This window comes from Phasianus colchicus, chromosome 13 (genome assembly GCF_987193195.1).
Source record: "Phasianus colchicus chromosome 13, bPhaCol1.hap1.1, whole genome shotgun sequence".
Taxonomy (NCBI): Eukaryota; Metazoa; Chordata; class Aves; order Galliformes; family Phasianidae; genus Phasianus; species Phasianus colchicus.
Window position 1 is genome coordinate 981,940 of NC_143448.1, and position 16,774 is coordinate 998,713.

Below are 16,774 nucleotides of genomic sequence, written 5' to 3' on the forward strand. Positions count from 1 at the left end.
CAGGCAGCTTCCCTGAACTTTCTGCAAATGAAGCAGCCTGAACTTCATTTTCCAGCCCAATTTCTGCTGGTTCCATTCATTTCTTGGAAGTGCAGCTGATGGCTCTGGTGTTAGGACCACGCTATAGCAGGATGGTAAGGAGAGAATCTCACGCCAGCATCACGACCAGCTGGAAATCCCTGCCTGGCAGGCAGCAGCACTGTTCGTTAAAGGTTTACCCCACAGCGTAAGGTGAATTTTCACATCACAGACTTGCTGGAAACAAAGGTGCTGGGGAAATGACCGAAGGAACTGGGACACAGTTGGGGTGTTTGATTGCAGCCTGGACATGGGTAAACAGAGCTGGTTTGGGTTTGGCTGCTATCAGAGCAGAGCCAGGCTGGGGAATCGCTGGCTGGGACAATGATTAAATGTGAGCTGGGTTTTGCAAGGAGATGCAGCAGGGCTGGAAAGTGGTTGTGAGTGAGTACAGGAACTGGTGGTGATCAACTGGGGATTTGGGGGTGTTAGAGTAGTGTCTCCAAATCTGAGCCACGCTCAGCCCGCCGAACATTTTATCAGGGAGGAAAACAACCAGAGGACAAAGGGCAGGATGAGATCATTCCCTTAATGGCAACGAAATAGAAAACTGGTGAACAGGGAGAGCTCTGCTTTTTTATGAGACCACAGACACAATTTGGGGCCTGAAACACTCATTTCTGTTTGAGAGCTGGCCCAGCAGAGCAAACCTCATTTGCAGTTTGGCACTAATACCCAAGCTATCCAGTATTACTGTAACTTGGAGTCAACAGAGGTCTCAGAGGACGGATTACTTTCAGAGCTCAGAAAGTGACTGGTTTATCTTTCAAATGAGAACTAGGAACTTGTATGTAAATATACATATATAATAAAATATAATAAAATACAATAAAAATAAATAATTTTTTAAAAAGGGTGTTTTTCTGGGGTAAGAAATTGACTTTACATTTTAAACACATGAGGTCTCTCCCAGCACTGCAGCAATGGAGCCATCTTCGCTCAGCCTCTGTCTCTTGGATTGCTTGGTTTTGGTACGCCCTAAGGTCTGAATTGTAAAATCTATTTCTCACCCCAGAAAAACACCACATTAGCACATCCCTTGCAGGACTATCCTGTCTGGAGAGCAAAAGGGATGCATGGGCTATGTTTTGTCATTCAGCAAGGAGAAGGAGGCAAGAAAAGATGCAGGATGGGCATCACAAGAGTGCAAAGAGAAGTAATGGAAAGGGAGAGAGGTCTGTCCTCCCAAGTTGCTGTGACATTTGGCTGGGCCGCGCAGTAATGCTCAGCTTGTGCTGCATTGCAGCTTTTGGAAATGGGGGTAAAAGGCAAATGCAGCAGCTGCCCTCCTGCTTTGGGGCTGGCAGCCTTCAGGGCAAGGCTTGCCAAAAGGCCTCACGGGTGCCAGGCAGCTGTCATGCTCCTTTTGGGCCGCAAAACTCTGGGCTGTGCTCCAGGAATGCAGTTTGGGCAGCATTTCTATGGTGATCACTGTCCATGCCCAAGAGATGGCTCTGTGCAGCTCTGTAGGCACTGCCCATCCCAGTGCCATGCCTTTGGGGCTGACCTCGCACAGCCACCACAGAGCTCAGTGTTTCTGCACAGCCTTCAGCATGAGATTGCTTAGAAATACCCTATCTCTTCAAGCTCCCCACTGCAAGCCCAAATGTTGCAATCAAAATTTTCCTTGAGCCCTTTCCAGCACCTGTTTGCAAAACTCCTTTTCATGAGAGTTTCCTCTAAGCGTTGCCCTCAGCACAGCACGGCTGGCAACTGCCCAGGGAATGAAGGCAGTGAATGAGCCATGCAGCACAGGAGCTGGGGGAGCTGGTTGGTATGAATGGATTACACGTGATTCACACCATCCCGAATGACCTGGGTGCAAAACAAGCAAAGTTTGAGCAAAGGAGAATTCTGAAGAGAGAGAACAACTTGGCAGCACTTTGCCAGCTGGAACACAACTGAGCTGGTTCAGGTTGCTGAATGAAAGCAGCACATTTAAGCAGTACAGCGATCCAATCAAGTGCACTACAGAGAGAAGTGCAGCTCAGGGCTTTCCTACCCAGAAAATGCCAGCTGCAAAATTTTCCTGCTGTCACACACAGAGGTGGAAGTAAGAACTCTCAGAAATTTTCAGCAGAGGCAGAAAGCAAGGCCTAGAGATTCATGCTGGGGACTCAGACACAGCGCTCTGATGTTGTGGGAAATGCTGAGATGTCTGGGATTTTTTAGTGGATTTTTGGTTCCCTTTCTCAGCCAGCATTTCCCCTTCCAGATTTGCATTCCACCAGAATCAGCTTCTTGCCCTGCAAAGTTCTGGTTTGGATGATCCCATGCTCTTGTGAAGCAGAGGAAGTCCCCTGGCAGCAGCACTGAGTGCTGACCCCGTGGCCCTCCAGCGGCACACAGGGCAGTGGGCGGCCGTGAGAGCGGCAGAGCCATCATGGGGCTGCTGCCCCTTTAAGCAGATCCATTTCTCCTTTCTCAGTACACTTTCCTGAAAACAGTTTTTGGCTACCTTCACAGCCCAGCATCAGAATAAGAAATGAAACACCTGGGCAAACTTCCCAAAGTGTGGCTGGCATCGTTCCCATGGCAAAGCTGAAGTCCCAAAGTTGTCTGGGTCACTCCAAAATCAATGCCTTCTATTTTTTTCAGTGGAAGCTACAACAGATACAAAAAACACAATAGCACTGTTTGATAGAGCAAATTCTCAGCTACAAAATCTTTCAGTGTAGTAGTCACCATTATCTGTGCATTTATTCTGTCAGTAAAGAAGAGCTTGCTGCACTAGTAACAATCTTTACTAGTGGAGACCAGAGACCAGAGTGGTCCAGAAATGCAGGTAGCAGTGTGGGCCTGCAGCACTTCCCACGTGTGCTCATCTCAGTCACAGTCCCCACCAGGCATGCAGAGGAGCTCTGGCAGACATGCAGTGGAGTGGCTGGGCTGATCGGTGTCCAGAAGTGTGATCCTGTTCCTGAAAATATAAATATTTACATAAATGTTTTTCAGGAAGATGGAGAAGCAAGTGTCTAAGATAAAGCCCTATAAACAAATGCTGTCTGATGTAATCCTCCAAGCATCTCTTCTGCTGAGCAGTGTGGATGTGACATCACTGCAGAGCTGGATGTGAGCTGGCCACTTGAATAGTTCTCACCCCAAAACAAAGGGAGCAGACCGGAGGCCCGTGGAAGCAGCTCATTCCCAGGCTGCCGTGCCCTTGTGACCTTCCTCATTCTGCTACATCCATTTCCAACAACAGACTTTTTTCCTCTTGTCTTTAAACAATGCAATGGATTCCCCTCCACCAAGTGTTGCAAACATGTGGCAAAGAAATGCCTCAGATATGCAGGGGAGCTCTTGCTGCAATCTGGGGGCAGAACCAAGGGGGCTCTGGGAGGAGGCCCACAGCTGGATCAATACATTTTTACTCTGGTCGAATATGATAAGGGATGAATTGCCTTTCTTCCTATCATTTTGCGAGTAGTCCCAGTGTTGTCTGAACCTGAATTTATCTTGCCAGGATTAGAAGGAGGCTCTTGACTGAAAGAACAAATTTTAAGTGTTTACAATGCAGAAATACCATTCAATCTTCCTCTGATCCCCTAACACTCAGGATGATAGTTCATGAATTATTGACTTCTTTGGGGTTTATTTCAGGTGGAAAAAATCAGCAAGAGTGATAGGACCACTCTAGGTGACTAGAGGTGTGTAAACACATGGAAGAGGTGAATGGGAATACCTCTGCTGAGATGGAAGTTTTCTATTACTGGAGGCAGAGGATGTATTTAATTTTTTTAACCTCTAATGTATCACTTGTACTTTTAGGGCTCCTTGCGCTACAGACATGCTTCTGATTCCAAAGGCACAGCCCACAGTCCCCACAAATCAGAACTGGTTCCAGACAGCACATGATGTGGATTCTATATCAGGGCATGGAGAGATGGGGCAAAGGGGAATGGTTTTAGAATCATAGAATCACCAAGGTTGGAAAAGACCTAAAAGATCATCCAGTCCAACCGTTCACCTACTACCAATAGCTCCCACTAAACCACGTCCCTCAACACCACATCCAGTCTTTCCTTGAACACCCCCAGGGTCGGTGACTCCACCACCTCCCTGGGCAGTCCATTCCATTGCCTGACCACCCTTTCTGAAAAGTAATACGTCCAGCTTGAATCTCCCCTGCCGTAGCTTGAAACCATTCCCTCTGGTCCTATCACTAATGACACAAGAGAAGAGGCCGACCCCCAGCTCACTACAACCTCCCTTCAGGTAGTTATAGAGAGCAATAAGGTCTCCCCTGAGCCTCCTCTTCTCCAGGCTGAACAATCCCAGCTCCTTCAGCCGCTCCTCATAAGGCCTGTGCTCCAGACCCCTCACCAGCTTTGCTGCCCTCCTTTGAACACGTTCCAGGGCCTCAATGTCTTTCTTGCAGTGAGGGGCCCAAAACTGGACACAGTACTCAAGGTGTGGCCTCACTAGTGCTGAGTACAGGGGAACAATCACCTCTCTGCTCCTGCTGGCAACATTGTTTCTGATGAAAGCCAGGATGCCATTGGCCCAGGCACACTGCTGGCTCTTGTTCAGCTGAGCATCAATCAACACCCCCAGGTCCATTTCCTCTACGCAGTCCTCCAGCCACTCCGCCCCAAGCCTGTAGTGTTGCCTGGGGTTGTTGTGGCCAAAGTGCAGGACCCAGCATTTGGTCTTGTTGAACCTCATCCCATTGGCTTCAGCCCAGCTATCCAGCCTGTCCTGATCCTCTGTAGGGCCTCGCAACCCCCAGGCAGATCCACATTTCCAGCCAATTTGGTGTCATCTGCGAATTTATTGAGGGTGCACTTGATGTCCTCATCCAAGTCATCAATAAAGATACTGAAGAGGACAGGCCCCAGTACCGACCCCTGGGGAACACCACTCATGACTGGTCGCCAGCTGGATTTAACTCCATTCACCATGACTCTCTGGGCCCGGCCCTCCAGCCAGCTCCTCACCCAGCCAAGAGCATCCCCATCCAAGCCTCGGGCTGTAGCTTCTGCAGGAGAATACTGTAGGAGACAATGTCAAAGGCCTTGCTAAAATCTAGGTAGATTACATCAACAGCCTTTCCCTCATCCACCAGGCGGGTCACTAGATCATAGAAGGAGATCAGGTTGGTCAAACAGGACCTGCCCTTCATGAACCCATGCTGGCTAGGCCTGATCCCCCAGTCATCCTGCACATGCTGCATGATCTCCCTCAAGACAATCTGCTCCATAACCTTCCCTGGCACCGAGGTCAGGCTAACAGGCCTGTAGTTCCCCGGATCCTCCTTATGACCTTTCTTGTAAATGGGAGTCACATTGGTAAGCCTCCAGTCTTCTGGGACCTCACCAGTCAACAAGGAGCGCTGATAGATGATGGAAAGCGGTTCGGCTATCACCTCTGCCAGTTCCCTCAGCATTCTTGGGTGGATCTCATCTGGCCCCATGGACTTGTGGCAGTCCAGTTGGAGTAGTAGGTCTCTGACTGTTTCTTCCAGAATCACAGGGGGGTTAGTGTGCTCCCCAGCCAAGATTACCAGGTCAGAGAGAGGAGTACCCTGAGGATAACTGGTCTGACTTTTAAAGACAGACGTAAAGAAGGCATTCAGGACCTCTGCCTTTTCCTTATCCTCAGTGGTCACATTCCCAGCCTCATCCAGCAAAGAGTGGATATTCTCCTTTGTCCTCCTCTTACTGTTAATGTATTTATAAAAGAGTTTCTTATTCTTTTCACCCCAGCAGCCAGGTTAAATTCAAGCTGGGCTTTTGCCTTTCTGATTTCACCTCTACACATTTAACAACTTCCTTGTATTCATTCTGAGTTGCCTGTCCCTCTTTCCACAGGCAGTAGATTCTCTTTTTCTCCCGGAGCCTCAAGAATAGCTCCCTGTTCATCCACGCCGGTCTTCTTCCCCGCCGGCTCATTTTGCAGCTCAGGGGGACAGCCTGTTCCTGCGCCCTTAAGACTTCCTTCTTGAAGAGCAACCAGCCGTCTTGGACCCCTTTACCCTCTAAGACTGAATGCCAGGGGACTCCCCCTATTAGTCTCTTGAACAATTCAAAGTCCGCCCTCCTGAAGTCCAAGGTAGCAGTTTTACTGTTCCCCCTCCAGGCTCCACCATGAATCGAGAAATCTATCACTTTATGGTCACTCTGTCCAAGACAGCCTCCAACCTCCACATCTCCCACCAGACCTTTCCTGTTTGTTAACCGCAGGTCTAGCGGGGCAGTTCCTCTTGTGGGCTCTCTGACCAGCTGCATCAGGAAGTTATCCTCTATGCATTCCAGAAACCTCCTAGACTGCTTCTTCTGTGCTATGCTGTACTACCAGCATATGTCAGGGAAGTTGAAGTCCCCCATGAGGACAAGGGCTGGCAACCGTGCAGCTCATGCCAGCTGCTTATAGAATACCTCGTCTGTCTCTTCATCCTGGTTTGGAGGTCTATAACAGATGCCCACCAGGTTGTCTGCCTTGTCAGCCCTTCCTCTGATCTTTACCCATAGGGTTTCAACATTATCGTCCCCAGTCACAATCTCAGTAGCATAAAAGCATTCCCTAACGTAGAGAGCCACACCGCCACCCCTCCTTCCTTGCCTGTCCTTCCTGAAGAGTTTGTAGCCATCCACTGCAGCGCTCCAGTCATGGGAGCAATCCCACCACGTTTCCGTTATGGCAACTAGGTCATAATTTGCCTGCTGCACAATGGCTTCCAACTCTTCTTGCTTGTTGCCCATGCTGTGTGCATTAGTGTAGATGCACCTCAGCTGAGCCCTCGCCTCTCACCTAATCCCAATACCACTTCCACTTTTAAACTAAAAAAGGGGAGATTTAGGTTAAATGTTAGGAGAAAAAATCTCCAACCAAGAGGGCAGTGAGGCCTTGGCACAGGTTGCCCAGAGAAGTTGTGAATGTCCCATCCCTGGAGGTGCTGAAGGCCAGAATGGATGGAGTTCTAGGCAGCTTCATCTGGTGGGGGGCAACCAGCCCACAGCAGGGGGTGGGGCTGGGGGAGGCTGTAAGCTCCCTTCCAACCCAAAGCTTTCTCTAATTCTTTGACTCTCTGATCGGATGGGTCTTGCAAATCATGTGATGAGGTAGCTTCAGTCTCTTGCAGATGGAAATTCAGTATCATTTTGGTTTGAGATCAGAGGATAGCTATTCATGTACAGAGCTGTGGTTTAACTGGCTTTGGTTACCTCATGCTGACAGCCTCTAATTTAATAAATCTGAACCAGGCTGCCCAAGCAGATAACAGTGGTGACTCAATCATAGAATCATAGAGCAGCTTGGGTTGGAAGGGAACTCAAGGATCATCAGATTCCAACACCACTCCAGCAGGCAGGGTTGCCAACTGCTAGATCACTTACTAGACCAGGCTGCCCAGGGCCCCAACCAACCTGGTCTTGAACACCTCCAGGGAAGGGGCATCCACAGCCTCTCTGGGCAGCTGTTCCAGCACCTCACCACCTCCCTTCCCCCTGACATCTAATCTAAATCTTCCTTCCTTTAGTTTAAAACCATTCCCCCTTGTCCTATCACTATCTACCCATGTAAAAAGTGGATTTCCCTCCTGTTTATAATCTCCCTTTACATACTGGAAGCTTATAATGAGGTCTCCCTGCAGCTTTCTCTCCTCCGGACTGAACAAGCCCAGCTCCTTCAACAGGATCACTTTCTCAATGCCATTTTTCAGCTTGAATCCTTTTCTTTCTCACCCACTCCCACAAGGAACTGGGCTATTGTCCTCAGTTGTGGCTTGTAACGTTTTTCAGTCTGAATCAAGTAACTCCCCTTACTATCTCCCAGGTAGCTGAGTTCTCCTGAAGTATTTGATCACACCCTGAAACCATCATCTGAATGTGGTTTCATTTATTTCTTTTTCTTTTTTTTTTCCTATTCTGATTTCTCTTAAAATAACAAATGGAAATTACATTTTCAATAAATAGTCCATCCTTGAGAATCCGACTGCCGGCTGGGATTGGCTCTGACATGCAGTGGCAGGAGGCAGCAGCCACCCCGCCTGGTGACAAGGAGCTAAGCAGCATCTCCACAAAAAGAAGGCTCCTGAAAGGACAGCTAAAGGATGGTCTTTGGCATGGCAGCACAAGTGGGAAAGGCCCAAAGAAGACAAGCCTGGACCAAATGAGCTGGGAAATGGTTTTGCTTTTTGTTGAAAATGGGCACCAGGCCTCCTGCAGGCTTATTTCGGTGGCATAAGCATAAACAAACAAACAAAAAATTTCCTGATGCAAGCTCATGCTTTTATTTCAATACAAATTAAGGGAAACCACTGTTTATACGTTGAAGGAACTGCCCAAATACACCGTGCTGGCAGCGCCTACCTGGCTGTAATAGTGGAGGGCACTGCCCACACTTCTAGAAACGCAGCTGCAGTGCCAGAGCATTACCTAAGTGCATTGAACTGGGAGAGGTGTGCACAGTGATGGCATGTGAACCTTCACAAGATCAAGCACAGTTAGACAGGCTTTCAAAGGGAGGACAGATGCATTATACATCTATATCCCCAAAGCTCACCAGGAAAGCCTTCACTTGTCAGGTGGACCCAGAAACACACTGGGCTATTCTGTTAGCCAAAGCCTTTGTATTTTATTTGAATACCCAGCACTTCCTGCAGCCTGCTGGAGTGTTGGCGGCTCTGGTGTGGCTCTGAAGGAAGTTTTGCTCTCAGAGATGTTGTGATTGCCTGCGTGGAGCTTGCCAGCAACGAGCTTGCCAGCACCACAGAGCAGGAATAAGAGTCATAAATAAGGGCTGGAAGAGGGTGCTTCAGTAAGACAGCACCATCCCTGTAGCAGGGGGGGAAAAAAAAAAAGGAAGGAAGAAAGATAGATTAGGACCATAATCCTACATACAAAGATAGAATATCATCTCTTTTGTTGCTCAGAGAGCATACCTGGCAGAAACACAACTTCAAACACTGGATTTTTTTTTCTGGAAGCAGCAGGGGAAGTATGTTGGGAGCCTCCCACTAAAATTCCCCAGGAATTAAGGGAGTCAAATAACTCTCCAAAATGACCAATGGATGAAGTCTGTAAGCAGTGTTTTCCCACCACTGTGGAAAAACAAATATTCACAATGAGGTGTGATTAAACCTGTGATTTAAGATTGATGTGGGTGTGGGCTTTATGCTGCTATTTGCTGTAACCACCTTTTGCAAATCTGAAGTGACACTTGAAAAAAAGTGCTGGTGGGTTGTCAGCTGGAGCCCTGCACAGCCCATCACGAGACATGGGAAAGGAATCAGAAAGGAGCTTCTTTTCAGACAATGAGTTCATGCAATGAGTTCAGATAATCTGGGTGGCACAGGAGCCCTTCAGGGTTTTAGGAGTAGCGAGGTTTCATGTCAATGATTTATTCCTGCCATTTTGATGGGAAAAGCCACGTAAATAATTAGCTCTGTATTTTCTGCCTATGTGTGTCACACTGTTTTGCCTCCTACTGAAATCTATCCAGCATCAGATGCACCCAGAAAAAAAAAAAAAAAAAAAAAAAAAAAGTGTTATCAGAAAGGTATCACAATACGGCTTTTGTGGTTAGTTTTGAGTTTTTTTTCCATGATCAGCCAGAAGCTTTGCTGGATTGATGGTTCCATTCAGAGTCCCAGCAGCTGAAGATGCATGCAGTGTTTGTGTGGAGGTGATGGGAAGATCTCCATCAGGCTTTTTGGACACCGAGTGATGCAGTTACTCGAGCCCAGACTGCTCAGACATGTCTTCAGGGAGATTATTCGCTGTCTTGCAAAAACCAAGGCACCAATTTAGACTTGAACAGGGTGGTGAAACTGTTGGGACAGGTTTTTGCTGGGAAAGAGTTTGGGTCTTTTGAGGACATGATTCAGGCCCTAATTAAAAGCAAAAACATGTGTGTATGGGATGGGATACAGCTGGCAATGGAAAGATCAGAATGGGATTGTGCTTTTTGGCCACTGGCAGTGGCAGCAATAGGATGGGGCAGGTGACAGTGGAGAAAGTGATTCTGGGGAGGCCCAGAGTTATTCATAAACTTGTAACTGTTTTGTCAGTACATATTAGTAAGTGTCCAAAAAGAAAGGGAAAGACAACTTTTAAAATATCGATGCATTTAAGTTAAAGCTTCCTTAAATTGACATTTTATTTTGGAAAGACGAGTGTTTAGAATTTTTTTTAACAAGCATTTTGTCTTTTCCTTTTGAAAAACCACACTTGCCCTCAGCTAGAAACCCAAGGAATATTTAAAGCAGACTTAATCTGCAGAGAGAAGCAAAGCTTTTGGCTGTAAGAACTGAAAGCACTGGGCCACCCCAACACCCACCTGCACGTTTTCATCTTGTTTCTCCTCCCAGCCAAACCTTTTGTTGTCCGTGCTGTTTTCGACCCTTCCCCAAGCCACAGAGTAGGTTCTTGGCCCTGGAACACCTGGAGCCGCAGAGCTTTGTTTCTGTGCATTGGAGGAGCCCAGCCCTGTGAGTTCCATCCGTGGTCTCTCTGGCACTGCAGGGCACAGACACACAGCTCTGCGGGAGCACAGCTCCCTCTCATGACGGCAGCATACTTTAGCACCCAGATGAGCATTTTATTAAAATTGCAGTGAGCCGGGTTCACTGATGTACACACATGCAAATCGCTGACATTCTTTTTATCTGCATGAGACAGTTTTGAATTCTTTATTTCACCCTTTCCCCAGCTGCAAACGTCCCAGATTATCCTCAGAAATAGTTTATTTCTCAGGAGTAGAGAAGCCCTGCTTGCCTTCTCCAAGCAGAGAGCCGAGATGGCAGCCAGCTGAGGTCAGGTTCTCCATCCTCAGAACGCATCGTCAGCTGTTGCTCTGCTTGTGTTGGGCATTAGGCTGATCCCCAGACAGCTTCAAGGTGGGAAAGGAACATAGGAGCTGTGGGTGGATGAAGACACAAATCCCCCATTGCCACCCACCCTGTGGCATTGCCTCATGAGCTAAGCCAACACCTGAATGGGAGAACAGCCAAGAACTGCCCCTATGGGTCCTTTTGTTGCTGCATGGAGTTAAACCATAAGAAAAAGACGCTTGGCTGTAACTCAGTGTGTCTGTGCCACATCAGCATTAGGCACTAGATGTCCTTATGGTGCTACACACCGACAGGGCAGAGAGATTTCCTAACAGGAAATGAGACTTACAGAATGGGGATACCACTGAGTATCTCAAGATCAGCTCTTTGGGGTGGGATGTCCATAGCCGCCTCACAGGCCTGCTGATATCTTGGCAATTACATGAATTAAATTACATGAATTTGATCCCAAAGCAGCAAATGCAGCAATGTTTTACAAATAGCTTCACTTCCTGGAAACCCAGGTCTGGAGAAATGGAATCCCATAAACACAAAGAGGAGAAGCTTTGGGAATGAATGCTGAGGGGCACAAGCAATGTGTGAAATGCCCATTCCTGCATCTTGCTTTTTGCCACGAAGCAGCTTGTTACATCTGATTTCAGTACACCTGCAGGCCCATTTTGCACATTAAAGCAGTGTATACAGCATTATCTAGCAGTTAGGGAGGGATGGAAAACTCATGAGGTCAATTATAAAGACAATCATTTTTTTAGGCACAGTAACTTAACTGTTGTTAAGTGGTTGTTAAAGTGGTGTTCATGCCCATAAATAGTCTTATGTAAATGTATTGATGTGAAAGTTCAGGCTTCCTCATTAATCTGCTTTTCAGACTACTATACACTGTCCCATACGAGGTATGGGAACACAGGTATGAGAAGCAGAGTGATACTGAAAGATCATCAGAAATTGATTCAGTTTTTCCAGGGATTCTCAATTGTTCTGAACTAAATCGTATGTTAGGGGGAAAATGCATTGATTTGCTTTATGTGAATGCTTTTGTAGGTACTAAACATGCAAGAATAATGTCGAATATTTGTTTCCTGTAACTACAAAATTACAAGCTCTAGCAAGTAAATGGCCTGCAACTCTATGCAAGGGCAATTAGGTTTGCTAATTATCTCAACTGCCAGAAAAACAAGGCTGTGTAATGCTCCCTTAATACTTAAACAAAGCAATCAAAAATAAAATGAAATAATATAAAATAAAATGAAATTCCATTTCTTTCACAACCCCGAGCAGAAGAGCTGTTCCTAGCACTCAGCCCCAGGCTTTTTGCCTTCCTGCTAGAAAATCTCTTTATTTCCCCTCATCTCTGCAAACAGCAAAAATTACAATGTATTTCAAAATGTAATATAAAAATATATCTGAAATACAAACAAAATAGTGATTTTTTCATGTATTGGGTTATGAGGATACTGCAGGGATTTTATTCAGCAGTGAGTTCAGTCCGTGTGATTTCTGTTACTTAGGTTTTATACAACTTCTGAAGCTCCCCATATGCGTGAGGTTTGCCTCTAGGAATGGCCCCAGGCACAACCTGAGCTCCCACCTGTGGCAGCCTGGCCTTTGGTGGGCTGAGACATTCTCAAAGAAACCCTCTCTGGGGTTATCCTGGGGTTATCCACCCTCCTGGGGTGACCTGGTTGTTTTCTGTCTCTGCCATTGCATTGACCCTGTGGCAGTGAGGGCTGAGTGCTTTGTGAGGGTTTATTTGGTAGTTTGGTTGTAGCTGTCATCCAGAATCCGGAAAGAAATCTCTCTAACTCCAGTGTGGTCTTAGAAAGTGGCATTCCTTTATTCCTCACAATACATAGGAGGAAACTTGACAAATCAAATGCACATTCTCTGAGTTCAAGTTCTGCATTTAAACAGTTAAGACATACATATGCAATACATTGGTATACATATTCATTCTTTTCCAAGAACTCGTTAATGTATGTTAATGTCCCTCTACAAATACATGGTTGCAGCTAAGGCAGTCTTACGACCACTCACTTTCTCCCCATTTTTCCACCATCAGCCTAATCACAGAGACTTTTGGCTGACCTCTAGCTGTTTTCCCCCAGTTTGACAAACTTTCATTGCTTGTTGTAATGACAATTTCCAAAATAGTATATGTGACATTGGAGGAAAAAAGTCCATGCACCTGGTGGATGCAAAGATAAATGTAGTCCATTTTTACTCCAGTGCTGCTTGTGAAGCAGAATTGTTGAGAAAAACAAGGCTGTTCACACACCGAGCAAAATTGAAATGGAAAGTTTTAGAAATAGCACTCAATGATTCCTTTTGCTAAACTAATACGTTGGTCCTTAAATTAATATTCTGAACCTATTGCTAAACAAACTAGCCTGTGTCATAGTGTAATTTGGGAAAGGCTTGCCTTTCCACAGCACTACAGTCCTGATGTTGCTTCGCAATAACCACAGAGCAGTGCAGGGACTAACGGGGCACTGCAGGTCCAGCTGTGCTTCTGCGCCTGTGTAGGGTGTCAGTTCTGCTCTACCAGACTCCCCTCTTAGTGGGGTCACTGATTCCCCCTCCCAGCCCTGAGCAGCTGGATCAATCCCAGCAGCCATTAACAAGCATCAGTAAGCCTCAGCTGACATTTTGCTGGAAGGTTTTCATTAGCTCAGACCCCCATGGTGCAGAGAGGGTCATGAGGGCAGCACTCAGAGCACACACAGGTGCTGCCTTCTGCTTTGCCTTGGCTGTGGCAGGAGCCTGGAGACCTCCAGCAGTACACCTGGAGCTGAGCCTGCATCTTGCTGTCCCAGCTCACCATTAACATTTGCTGCTTCCACTTTGAGTGGCTGAAATTTTTTCCAGTCTACATTCACTAAGGAAGAAAAATGAGAATTTAAATGAGGTAAAGCTGGTTTTGACATTAACAGGAAAAGATTTGGACAAAAGAAGAGAAATAGCCTCAGACTTCCAAACAGAGCAATGAATCTTCAGAGTAAATGGAAAGAAAGGAAAATCTAAAGAACTTTGCTTATGAAATTATGCAACAAAGAGCATACAGCAATGCTAGGCTGGCTGTGATTAACACAGCCTAACTGACCCATTTAGCGGACAGATGCTAAGGAGAAAGAAGCACTGAATATAATATGGGGATTGCAAAAGCATGAAAAGGCTGTTGTCACTTGGGACATGAAGATTATGGACAGATCAGCACCAGTAGCTGCTGCATGGGCATGCCAGGGCGTGCTGTGCCTTGGATTGTATTTGCTGGAAGATGTGAAGGGGGTCTGAGTGGTGCCAGCATTTTTTTGTCCCTTCTCTGGGCAACAGGCATGGGGTTCAGTGTCCAAGTGCAGCGCTCACAAGGGCTGAGCTGGCACCAAGTCCCCATGAGTCCCTAGAGACTCCAGTGAGGGTTCCAAGCCCCCCACCCCAGTGCATCCCTGTGTCTGAGCTCACTGGGTACTTGCTTTCTCCATCCCTGGAAGGAGGTTGTGGTGGGGTGGAGTTCAGCCTTTGCTCCCAGGTAACAGTAATAGGTGTTGAGGTGATGGCCTCAAGTTCTGCCAGAGCAGGTTTGAGTTGGATATCAGAAACAATTCCTTCTCCCACAGAGCAGTGATGCAGTGGCACAGCTGCCCAGGGACGGGGGGAGTCCACATCCCTGGGGGTGTCCCAGAGCCATGGGGATGTGGCACTGAGGGCCGTGGGCACAGTGGGGGTGGGCTGAGTTGGACTTGGGGATATTGGAAGTCTTATCCAACATTAATGACTCTTATTCTATGATTCTGTGATCTTAGGTGTGCAGGATATATCCACAGGAAAACCAAGCCTTGTGCAGGTGAACACAAGTGTACCAGCAGTGAACATCTTTGTGAAACAGAACTATGGGATTAGGAATTTTTCGGCTGAGCACCACGCTTAGCTCTGCAGCTACAGATGCAGCGTTGCCCCAACTGACATCCTTGGCTGTTCGTCGTAGAGGCTTTCTGGGCTGTGGGGTCAGAACCAAGTTTTGTTTACTAGCAAGAATCACGTCTGAAGAGCTGCTCTGGGAGGGAGATGAGGGCTGTGCTGGGACCCCCACCCCAAAATCTGCGAGCAGCACAGAGCGAGGAGGCAGGAGCCCGCCCCCGGCAGCGATGCGGAGGAGGAGGGCGAGAAGGAGGAGGAGGGGGAGAAGGAGGAGGAGGAGGAGGAGGGAGCCCCGGCTCCGGCACGAGGCCGGGCGGAGCGATGTGCGAGCAGGCGGCGCGGTACTGCCGGGCCGGCGTGCACAGGCTGCTGCGGAAGCCGGCGCCGGCGCTGCGCGGGCTGGACGGGCTGCTGCGCTGGGTCGGGGCCAGGATGAGCGACAAGGGCGTCGCCGACAGGGAGCTGCTCACCTCGGGAGCCTCCGCGCAGAGGAAGGGCACCTCCGTCATCCTCGATGTGAGTGATCCCGAGGTCCCGCGGCTCGGGGTCGGGCATCCCTTTAGCGCGGGTCCTGCAAGCCCACGGGAGTGCACTGGGATTCCTGCAGCCCTCCTGCTGCATCCCGCACCCCCGACCGGCGTGGCATCGGGGTTATTTCCCGGTCCTGCATCCCCTTGCATGGGTCCTGCATACGCGGCTGGCTGCGGATGGGTGCAGCCCGGCTCCTGCCCTGTCCACCCCGAGGCAGGTAGGAATAGGGTGCAGCTTGGTCCTGCATCTCCCGTACCCTGTGAGCATAGGGTGCAGCCCAGACCCCGCATCCCCTTGCCTGGGCTCTGCACCCCTATTCTGGCTGTATGTGGGGTCCTGCACACTGGGAGCAATTTAAGATTGGGATTATACCATGGGTACTGCACCCCATGGGCTCGCTGTGGGTGCAGATGCAGCTCCAATCCTGTATGCCCTTTCTGCTCATCCCCCAGGCTGGCTGGGCTCCTGTGTCCTCTGGACTGTCTGAGCATGGGAGTACACCCTGGGTCCTGCATCCCCTTTCCCATGTCCTGCAGCCCCTGACCGCCCCACCACTGGGTATGGGAATGCACTGTGAGTTCTTAATACTGGCATCAGCTCAACCTGATGAGGATGCAAGATTCCAAGTCACACAGATCGCTTGCAGGAGGGTCCCCCTGACTCCCTAGGTTTTGGAGTGCACCCTGATTCCTGCACCCCAGTACCTGACAGGGCGGTACTGCCTGCCTGTGGGTGCATCAAATCCAGGGCTCCCTTACCAGGGTCTGGGGAACACACAGGGGTGTGCCTGGTGCCTCCACTTGGGTATTTATAGGCTTCCTGATTAGAGGGCTGGTGAGGTTATTTGTGCTTAAGTGAATTAGGAGAATGGGATGAAATAACTGGTCTGCAAATGGTGTAATTACATGGCTTTTCTGGCTGCAGCGTCTAGTAATTAAATGTTTGCATCCTCAGCTCTGCTATCTCCTAGCTTTAAAAATAAAATGTTGTGAATGCAAAAATAAGCTCCAGGAGCGCTGGCAGTCATGAAGGATAACTCGTGCTCTTTTGACCCCTTCAGTGTCAGGCAGCCAGAGTTCTTCCAGGCAAGCCCTTGTGTTTTCTAAGCCATTTGTAAGTGCTGGTATGGGCTGGTGAGTCTGTAACTCATCCAGTATGTGAGCACCGTGGGCTGCTAGGTATTCCAGTTCCCTAGATGAAGCAAGTCAACTGTGTCTATTGGGCAGCCAGAAGCAGAGGAAAGAGCAGAACGCTGATGGCTGGTCATGCCTGGAAAAATTAAAATGAGAAATGAAATACCCGTATGATTTTTTATGTTAAGTTTTTTTCTTTTTTTTTTTTTTTTTCCCCTGCCCTGCTGAAATCTTACAGCAGTGTGGGCTTTGGAGCATAACTGTAACGGAGGGAGCAAAATTAATTAGATACCTAGAGATTCTTGAGTTAGGGTTGTGTTCC

At 48.1% G+C, this 16,774-nt stretch overlaps 1 protein-coding gene and 1 long non-coding RNA gene across 7 annotated transcripts in view; one reads left to right on the plus strand and one right to left on the minus strand.

Annotated features, from left to right (window-relative positions):
* Window positions 1–2,751: 2,751 nt before the first annotated feature.
* Window positions 2,752–10,533, minus strand: LOC149916106 (uncharacterized). Its single transcript, XR_016470884.1, has 2 exons — window positions 10,360–10,533; window positions 2,752–2,998 (listed from the first exon to the last, which is right to left on the minus strand). It is a non-coding gene; the product is annotated as an uncharacterized LOC149916106 (long non-coding RNA).
* Window positions 10,534–15,047: 4,514 nt separating this feature from the next.
* The window catches only part of NECAB2 (N-terminal EF-hand calcium binding protein 2), a 55,223-nt gene continuing 53,496 nt past the window's right edge, over window positions 15,048–16,774 (plus strand). For 2 of the 6 annotated variants that reach the window (XM_031614932.2, XM_090149681.1), the window contains exon 1: window positions 15,050–15,304. In XM_031614932.2, the coding sequence (XP_031470792.1) occupies window positions 15,110–15,304 (195 nt within the window). In that variant the 5' untranslated portion in view covers window positions 15,050–15,109. Of the gene's footprint in view, window positions 15,305–16,774 lie in introns of all 6 variants that reach the window. The other 4 variants (XM_090149683.1, XM_090149682.1, XM_090149685.1 and 1 more) reach the window with 4 other exon arrangements.